At 36.6% G+C, this 10,311-nt stretch overlaps 1 protein-coding gene and 1 pseudogene across 1 annotated transcript; both read right to left on the bottom strand.

Annotated features, from left to right (window-relative positions):
• Nucleotides 1-8,258, bottom strand: LOC130848536 (olfactory receptor 5W2-like). The gene is made up of 2 exons (XM_057727002.1): nucleotides 8,246-8,258; nucleotides 1-938 (listed from the first exon to the last, which is right to left on the bottom strand). Exons 1-2 carry the CDS (start codon nucleotides 8,256-8,258, stop codon nucleotides 1-3), a joined length of 951 nt encoding a protein of 316 aa, XP_057582985.1.
• Nucleotides 8,259-9,377: 1,119 nt separating this feature from the next.
• Nucleotides 9,378-10,311, bottom strand: LOC130849962 (olfactory receptor 5W2-like; annotated as a pseudogene).

The following is a 10,311-nucleotide window of genomic DNA, read 5'->3' as shown; positions in this document are numbered from 1 at the left end:
TTAAAAACACAGTTTAGTTTTCAACTTTTCTAGGGCCTCTTTCACATCCTTGTTCCACAGGCTGTAAATCAGGGGATTTAACATGGGAATCACAAGGGTGTAAAATAATGAGATCATCTTGTCTTGATCTAGAGAGTAGGAAGAACTCGACCTGAAATACATGCAGAGAAGGGTTCCCTGGAAAATTATCACAGCAGTTAGGTGGAAGCTGCGGGTGGAGAAAGCTTTGAACCTCCCCTCAACAGAGTAGATCTTCAAGACTGAAAGGATAATATAACAATAAGAAACAAGGATGCCTGAAATGGTACTCAGTTCAATGAAACCAAAAACCATGTGTATCACCAACTCATTGACCTGGATATTAGAGCAAGATAGCAATAGGAGAGGAGGAACATCACAAAAGAAGTGGTAAATCTCATTTGACCCACAGAAGCATAAGCGGAATGCTAATGTTGTGTGTATCACAGCATCTGCCATTCCCACCAGGTAAACCCTGGCCATGAGCAGGGAGCACACTCTGCTAGACATGCTGACTGCATAGAGCAAAGGGTTGCTGATGGCCTTGTACTGATCATAGGCCATCACTGCCAGCAGCAGACACTCCAAATCTGAAAAGATACAGAAGACGAACTGCAGAGCACAGCCATAGAAGGGGATTGACTTGTTCTTGGCAAATAGGTCCATCAGCATCTTAAGGCCAACTGCTGTGGAATAGCAGATGTCACAGAAGGAGAGGTGGCTGAGGGAGAAGTACATGGGTGTGTGCAGCTGGGGATCCATTCTAATCAGGATTATCATTCCAAGATTTGCCAGGTTAATGAGATAAACAAGTAGAAATATGGTAAAAAGCATCACTTTGTTCTCAGTGTTCTCAGTAAATCCCAATAAAAATAATTCAATCAAGGAGGAACAATTTCCTATATCCACTCTTCTTTGTTCTTATGTAAACTTTGGAGATAACGAGTAAGAAAATGACACATGGATGTGCAACTTTTCCATACATCTGCAAAATATCAAGACAGAATATGATTTTTTTTTCTATAATTGACTTTTTATGCTATGAAAAGTATCCAGATCATGGATATCTACTCTTAAAGGGGGATAGCTATCTATGACACAATAATAAGAATTATCTGGGATAGACCTTAGAGAAATTTTGGTGTAAATCTAGATGTCATTCATGAGGTATGTTACTTTCTACAAACTCTTCTCTGAGTGTTACTCTCCTTATCTCAGGGAGTAGAAATCAATAAATTTAACTCTCTTTACCTCTTCAAAATAACTTGGAAAATACTCCAGTATTAGAGAGACCAGGTTCCAAGACATAGGACTAAGCATTTCTGATGCTTGAAAATATTCACTTGGATACAAAAAATGATTACAAAAATTGATTACAATTTTTGTGTTTCTAAAAAAAAGCATGATTGGTTTAAGAGTTTTTGTTACAGAAACAGTTAGTATATCACTCAGTAGGAATAGACTTGTCTCTGTTATATGTGTGTGTTTATGTGTGTGCATGTGTTTATATTTTAAGGTATACAGGAAGGAATTATAACTTATGGGCTTTTCCCTTAGACCTAAGTATATATGGCATATGGTTCACTTGAAGATGAATTTCTATGTATTTTTATTTTTATTCTGGTGCCTACATTATTTTTCAATTAAAAATATCTTAAATTCATGTATTCACTTCCCCAATGATAAAAGGAGTAAAGGCTTTCCTGTGAACCAAGAACAAAATAAAATTCATAAAAATTTATATTGCAGATGCTAAGTTCAGACTGATTTTTCTGATTCTGAGAAGAAAACATTATTTCTAGCCATTAACTGCTGGTTTTAATGAGTAGGCAGCATAAAATGCTTCATTTACAATTTTCTTCCTTAAAGACTGAAATATTTTCTCCAATATTCTTTAAATTAGGACCAAAACCTACCTGAGATGAGCAGAATTTGGGTAGCTGAACACTAATAGGCAGAGTGCCTTTTATTTTACCAGGTACATTGGGACTTAAATCTCTGAAGCTACTGCCCTTAGACTTTGGTGTTATTCAAACACGTCATTAATTATATTTCTGCCTCTGTATTTTCCCCTGTGAATTCAGAAACAACTTGGCAAAGGCTGAGATAATATGCTTCACTATTGTCACCAAATAGATCTATGGTAGGAAGGAAACTGCAAATTGTATTTATGGTCACTTCACAGTTACCCTGAGACTATCTCCTGCTTCTCTAGTCAAAGGGGAAACCTAATGAAACACAAACAGATCCCTGCTTAATCATTTCCAACTCCTTTGGATTGTTCATTATGTTTTTTGGAACTGTCTCCTTCATACCTCATTCATGAATCTTACTACACTTCAATCATATTTTCTTTTATATTGAAATATAATACATATACCATACAATTCTAATGTATACAGGGTTTTTTATTATTATGTTTTCAAGGTTGTTCAGTTATTACCAATCTCTACCTCCAGAACATTGTCATCCGTCCAGTAAGAAACCCACAGCTATTAGCTCTCCCTCTCCCCCTGTCCCCCAGCCCTGGCAACCACTAATCTACCTTCTGATTCTATGTGCTTTCCTATCCTTGGCCTTGCATATAAACAGATTCATGCTGTGCGTGTGTGTGTGTGTGTGTGTGTGTGTGTGTGTGTGTGTGTGTCTGTCAGGCTTCTTAAGTAAAATATCATCAAGGCTCATCCATGTTAAGCATGTGCCAGAATTTTGTTTCATTAAATGCCCCAATAATATTTCATTTCATGGATATCACACAATTTATTGATCCATTGTTCAGGTGGGTGAATGTTGAGTTGATTCTATTTAGCTGTCATGAATAATTATCCTATGTCACCTTGTCAATGCTACCTTTCAAGGCCACTTTCATCACCAAACATCATTCTATTCCCATCCTCCTACCACATATCCAGGGACATTTCATTGACTTGGTGACTCCCTCACATTCTCTAAATAGTGCATTCTTTTCTGAATTACATTTATTTGATTCTTGTAAGAATCTATCTAGTATATTTAAGGCCTCAGGATTAAGAGCAATGTTTATTTTGTATTTTCTAAACTCCATGGTACAAGGATTTGAAAAGGTAGTATTTTCTAAATATTTATCACTAAGTATTTCTGTTTATTAAAGTGGAGAATGATGTACAAAGATTAGAAATTTACCTGCTTTGGGGATTTTTCTATGGATATATCTCATATGTGAAACGACTCTAAAAAATTGTGCACAGTGATGAGTTTTCTACTTTAGCAGAGTTCCATTATTTTTCTTAAAATAATTTGCTTGTTATTATGCATATTAGTCCTTTGCAAAAGAAACACCAGAATTCTCATTTTTATATTGTCCCCAAATTATCCCCAACAGATAACAATGAAATTCTTCATGATCCTAAAACTTGGTCTACCATGTTGGTATCTGGTGTGATAGAGCTACTTGCCGAGGTCTCAGAACTAATCCTCCTTACACAAAGACATAAATGAAAAAAATATCTGTCACTTTCCCTTCTATATATATGCTGCTGAATTACTGCTTCATTCAGGGGCTTCATGTAAGTGTATTCACCACAAAATTAAAAACAAACTGCACACATGCTCACAGATTTAATTACAATACTAAAAGCTATTAATAAATAAATCTGGAATTAGAAACTACAGAGTTCTACAATGGGCTAATGTTAATTTAGGCTGTACACTATTTACACATTTTCCTTAAGAGATAAAATGCCTATTTAACCTCCCTTTGAATATTCCCTGTACTTTAATTGTTGACCAACAGAAATTGGCAGAAATATTGTAAGTCAATTCTGAACCTAGCCTTTGAGAAAACCATGAGATACCATGTAGGAAGTCAAACTAATTATCTGAGGATAACTTGTGACAGGTTTGGAGACTACTTGGACTCAGAGGGGAGAATCTGAGGCCATCTTTCTAGCCATTCTCATCCTGGGCCAGATGTGAGAGACCTTACAGTCTAGCCCATTCTTCCACTGAATATTTCATGTGACCTCAGTCAACCTGAGGAAAAACAAATTAATGAGTCAGTTGCCATTATTTTAAGTCACGTGGTTTGGGGACACTATTTATGTAGCAAAGGATAACTGGAACAGTGCTGGTACATAAATCACAGAGAATATTTTAGGAGTATTTATTTTTACAGTGATATATATATATATATATATAGGATATACAAGGGTGAGTCAAAAACTATCCACACTCTGGCTGAAGAATTTATAGAAGTTTTAATACAACTGGAGTGCACATAATTTTTGACTCACCCTCATATATCCAAAATGTGAAGAAAACATTTGAAAACCATGTATCTATATATCTGACAAAGAATGTGTTTCCAAACTATATGAAATGCTCTAATCAATACTAAGAAAACAAGTTAATAAAAATTAGGCTTAGGATTGAATATATACTCTCAATAGAAGATGTATAAATAGCAAGACCGTGTATGAGAATTTGCTCAGCACCTTTAGTTATTAGGAAAATGACAATAAAGTTATAATATCTGCTAAATGGGTTAGAATTAAAAATACCAATCATACCTAATTTCTTTTTTTAAATTAATAATTATTATTATTGGCTGCATTGGGTCTTTGTTGTTGCACACAGGCTTTCTCTAGTTGTGGCAAATGGGGGCTACTCTTCATTGTGCTGCATGGGCTTCTCAGTGCAGTGGCTTCTCTTGCTGTGGAACATGGGCTTAATAGTTGCGGTTCATGAGCTCTAGAGCACAGGTTCAATAGTCGTGGCACATGAGCTTAGTTGCTCCGCATCATGTGGGATCTTCCTGGAGCAGGGGTTGAACCTGTGTCCCCTGCTTTGGCAGGTGGATTCTTAACCACTGTGCCACCTAGGAAGTCCCATACCCAATTTATTGTTTTCTCTGAAGTTTCATTTGGGATTTAACAGGGACACATATATCTTCTGATTTGTTTGGGTTACTTCTCTGATTGTTCTTTTGTTTCTTGCTTTTTTCCTACCTTTTATCTGTAAAGCTAGAAAAATCATCAAGCTAAATTTCATGTAATTAGTACCTTTATAATTTGGGGAAAGTGATTCATAAGGACAATTTTTGTTGCCTTTTTACATGTCATTGCCAATCTTCATGTGATCAACCCAATATTAAAATACCAAATGATCTCCTCTGGAGATACTGTTGAGGCAAAGCTCAAGCCATGTAACTAATTGCTAATAATTTCCCACCAGTGAAAATCAATAAACTGAGGCATTTGTGTTAAAAAAAAAGTTTCAGGATCATTATTTACCTCTCTGGTACATATTTGATGTATGTAGAATTGTCCTTGGTCACCTAATTCTATTCCTATTCAAATTAATTTTTCCCTGTCTTCTGGGATTCAAAAATCCCTGGAGTTACATTTTATTCAACCAGAACCTGGCTTGTGCTGCTCCCCAAGACGGTGTAGACTAACATCCCTTCAATCTACTCCTACCCAACAGTTTAAACCTGAGTTTGGGTAGCTACATTATTATTCAAGCTGAGTAACCTAAAATATCTCCCAATGGGATTTGTGTTTCATAAAAATGGAGATCTTGAAATAATTGAAAAAAAAGTCTTAATGAGAAAGTGTATTCCTCAAATATAAACAAGTAAGAAAAAGAAAGATCTATGTTTAGGGTTTTCCTGGTGCCTCCGGTGACAGGAAAATCTGTGCAGGCAAATATCTACTCAGAAGATTACTCTTTCAGAACATAGGGGTATGTTCCTCAAACCTGGAGAACTGTGATGCAGAGTTCACTGCAGGATAGGGCACCGAAGTTCATCATGCCTCACTGTGGCTGGGAGAATCACTAGCAGAGCCAGTGGGTGGATAAAGACAGTGGTATTCTACAAGCAAGGCAGCACTTCTAGTAACATAAAGACTGAGTACGTATTGAGATATTCTATGAAACGATGCACTACATCAATTTCACAAATATATAATCAACACATTTTGTAAAACAATTGCTAGATTAAAAAATTAAAAATTAACAACCTGATAGTGAACATGCTTTGTTATGGAAATACTTTTTTCTTTTTTTGAGTACAATACACATATATAAAACTTCCTTCTACAAAAGTATACTGCAAGTAAATTTCTTTTTACTTTCTTAAAAATAATTTTATTTATTTATTTGGTTGTGTTGGGTCTTCGTTGAGGTGCACAGGCTTCTCATTGTGGTAGCTTCTCTTGTGGAACAGGGGCTCTAGGCAAGCAGGCTTCAGTGGTTGTGGACTGCAGGATCAGTAGTTGTGACTCACGGACTCTAGAGTGCAGGTTCAGTAGTTGTAACATACAGGCATGTGGGATCTTCCTGGAGCAGGGATTGAACTCATGTCCCCTGCATTGGTAGACAGATTCTTAACCACTGGACCACCAGGGAAGTCCCACAAGTAAGTTTTCAATAATAAAATATTCTGTTCCCAGAACACCAAAAATAAAACATCATTAGCATCTCAGAAACTGTCCCCCCACATCCATCACAAGTTGATGTCCAGTATAATACTTTAGTTTGGGTATTTTTGAGGTAAAGAGTAGTGAAATCATACACCTTTTAGAGTTTCTGACTTCTTTCACACAATATTATTTTGTGAAATTTCTCTATACTTTTGTATTTCAAGGTAGTTCATTCATCCTCATTGTTGTGTAGTGTTCCTAGTTACAAACTTACCATGTAGTTATTTATCTAATCTAGAGCAGGGGTCAGTATACTTGACCCATAAAGTTTCATTGGAGCTGAACACACCATTTACATATTATGATGCTTATATATATATATGTACTATTCATGGTTATATATTATTCCTGGTTGCTTTTGTGATGCAGGGAAAACCTAAGGGTGTGACAAAGTTTATGAACTACAATATATACTGTAATATGTACAAGGGTGAGTCAAAAGTTATCTGCACTGCGGTTATTATTAAAATGTCTGTTGGCCACACTATCATAATAGCGCTTTCCGCTCAAGGCTACTGTCTCCCAAGTCACGTCTCGTGCAGGTGGGAACGTGTTACATCAGTTCATTTGTAACTGCGGTGGGAGCAAAAATGGATGCCCCACTTGTGATTTGCATGAAAGAGGAGCAGCATACAGTGATTCACTTTTTGTGGTCTGAGGGTGTACCTGGTGCTGTTATTTATTGAAGACTTTGTGTGCATTATGGAGAAAGTGTTTTGTTGTGAAGAAGTGTGTATGAATGGATAGAGAAAGTCCATCGGATTTTCACCTGTTTGGTCCCCTGAAAGCAACCCTATGAGGATGAAGATTCACTTCTGATGAAGAAGTGAAGACGGTGGTGCATTCATGGCCCACAGCTCAGTCCATAACATTTTTTAATGAGGTGAATACGAAAGCTTGTTGACAGATGGACACAGTGTATTGAAAAGCAAGGAGATTATGCTAAAAATGATATATTTTTTTTTCTAAAATTTAATTAAGATAAATTCTACAGCTAGAGTGCAGACAATTTTTGACTCATCCATATGTGTGTGTGTGTGCACGCGTGTGAGCGTGTGTATAATACCATCCCTCTGTTAATTTTGCTCCTGAGGTACAATTAACACTCAGAAAATGTTATCTAGTGTTTTTAGTTTATTACGTATTTGTTCATTTTCCTATTGTGGCCCTGACAACATGGAGTGTTTTGGATAACAGGATGGGATGCTCAGTCCTTTAGCAGAGAGTGCTCACAAACAGGGTGAAATAATATAATGCCTTAAGTAGATGGTTGTTTGTGAACCACAAAGAGACAAAGAGAGGCATTTAACCAGGGCTGAGAATGAGGAAGAAGGGAAGAAAATTATCTTGGAGGAAATGCAGAAAATTAATACCTGGTTAAAGTATAGTGGTGTACTTTATCAAGGATCTTTCCATAGGTTTTTACAATCTAAACTTTGGACTTCTTTGCTTCTTATTTTTTATCTAAAGTTATTCAAATGTAATTGACAAATGCCACATATAATTATAAGGTATGCAATGTGATGATGTGATATATGTGTACATTGTGAAATAATTACCATGATAAGGTTAGTTACACATTCATCACCTCACATAGTTACCATTTTGAGTGTGTGTATGGTGAGAAGAATTAAGATCTATTATCCTAGCAAATTTCAAGTTTTTAATACAGTATCATTAACTAGACTCATTATGTACATTAGATGCCCAGAACTTATTCATTGAATAACAGAAAGTTTGCACACTTTGACCAATATCACCCATACCGATATCACCCATTCCCCCCAACTTTCAGCTACTACCAACAACCAATCTACTCTCTGTTTCTATGATTTTGACTCTTTTGCTTTTTGTTTTTTTGACCTCAACATGCAGTTTGCAGGATCTTAGTTTCCCAACCAAGGATGGAACTTGGGACCCCAGCAGTGGAAGGGAAGAGTCCTAACCGCTGGGCCACCAGGGAATTCCAGAGTTTGACTTTTAGATTCTATGTATGTGTGAGATCATTCAGTACTTGTCTTCCGCTGTATGAATTATTTGATTTAGCATATTGCTCTCATGATTCTTCCATGTTGTAGCAAACATGATTTCCAAAACACATGGACTTGTCCACTTCAACATCTGAATAACTGTCAGATCCTCTGCCTACTCTCTTTTCATCTCCCAAATTGAATCTCTCTTAGATTTGACTTAATGTCTCTATCAAAGATGTCTTTCTTTTAGATTTGTTTTATATATTTTTCTTGGGAATTATAGCCCTTTTTCTGTTTCATGATGAATTTTTGAGTCATATTATGAGTTACTTGACAGTTTAGTTAATGTGTTATTAGTACTAGCTTATGTTCAGTAGTATTTAAACTAAAGATATACTACAATCTATAAATAACCTAAATGCTCAGAGGTCACTGAGTAAAGGCACAATAAATCTTAGTGTAACTGAATTAACATTTAAATAAAAACTGAACAAAAATTACCATAATGGAAAAATCGGAAATGTTTTTTCACATGGATGAAGTGCCACATGACTATTCTGGAAACACAGTGAAGCATGATGTGTGTGGGGAACAACTGTATGCTTAAAACTGGGATTCAGTACAAACACTATTTTATATAAGAATTTCAGAGAGTGTGTTTCTCATGTATCATACCATATAATTTTTTTTAAGTAGGGTATAGTTGCTTTACATTGTAGTGTTAGTTTCTGCTGCACACTGAAGTGAATCAGCTATAGGTATAGACATATATCCCCTCTTTTTTGGATTTCCTTCCCATTTAGATCACCATAGAGCATTGAGTAGAGTTTCCAGTGCCATACAGTAGGTTGTCATTAGTTATCTATTTTATAATCATTATATGTGTATGGATGTATGTGTGGGCATATATGCCTAATATAAATATTTAAAACCATTTATTTTTCAATTTCTCTAGGGCCTCTTTCACATCTTTATTCTGTAAACTGTAAATCAGGGGATTTAACATAGGAATCACAAGAGTGTAAAACAATGAGGTCATCTTGTCTTGATCTAGAGAGTAGGAAGTGCTCGGCCTGAAATACGTGAAAAGCATAGTTCCCTGGAAAATTGCCACAGCAGTTAGGTGGGAGGTGCAAGTGGAGAAAGCTTTGAACCTCCCCTTAGCAGAGTGGATCTTCAACACGGACAGGATAATATAGCAATAAGAAACAAGGACTCCGGAAATGGTACTTAGTTCAATGAAACCAAAAACGGTGAATATTACCAACTCATTGACATGTGTATCTGAGCAAGATAGCAATAGAAGAGGCGGGACATCACAAAAAAAAGTGGTTAATCTCATTTGACCCACAGAAGCATAAGTGGAATGCTAATGTCATGTGTATCACAGCATCTGCTATTCCCACCAGGTAAACCCCAGCCATGAGCAGGGAGCACACTCTGCTAGACATGCTGACTGCATAGAGCAAGGGGTTGCTGATGGCCTTGTACCAATCATAGGCCATCACTGCCAGCAGTAGACACTCAGAATCTGCAAAGGTACGGAAGATCAGGAACTGCAGAGCACAGCCATAGAAGGGGATTGACCTGTTCTTGGAAAACAGGCCCACCAGCATCTTGGGGCCAACTGCTGTGGAATAGCAGAGGTCACAGAAGGAGAGGTGACTGAGGAAGAAGTACATGGGTTTGTGCAGCTGGGGATCTATTCTAATCAGGATTATCATTCCAAGATTCGCCAGAAGATCAATGAGGTAAACAAGTAGAAACATGGTAAATAAAGTCATGTTGTTCTCAGTGTTATTTGTAACTCCCAATAAAATGAATTCAGTCAAAGAGGAGCAATTCCCTCTATCCATCCT

The sequence above is a fragment of the Hippopotamus amphibius genome, chromosome 3, assembly GCF_030028045.1.
Source record: "Hippopotamus amphibius kiboko isolate mHipAmp2 chromosome 3, mHipAmp2.hap2, whole genome shotgun sequence".
In the NCBI taxonomy this organism is placed as follows: Eukaryota; Metazoa; Chordata; class Mammalia; order Artiodactyla; family Hippopotamidae; genus Hippopotamus; species Hippopotamus amphibius.
Note: the sequence above shows the minus strand (reverse complement) of the source record. Positions and strands in the feature narration are given on the sequence as shown.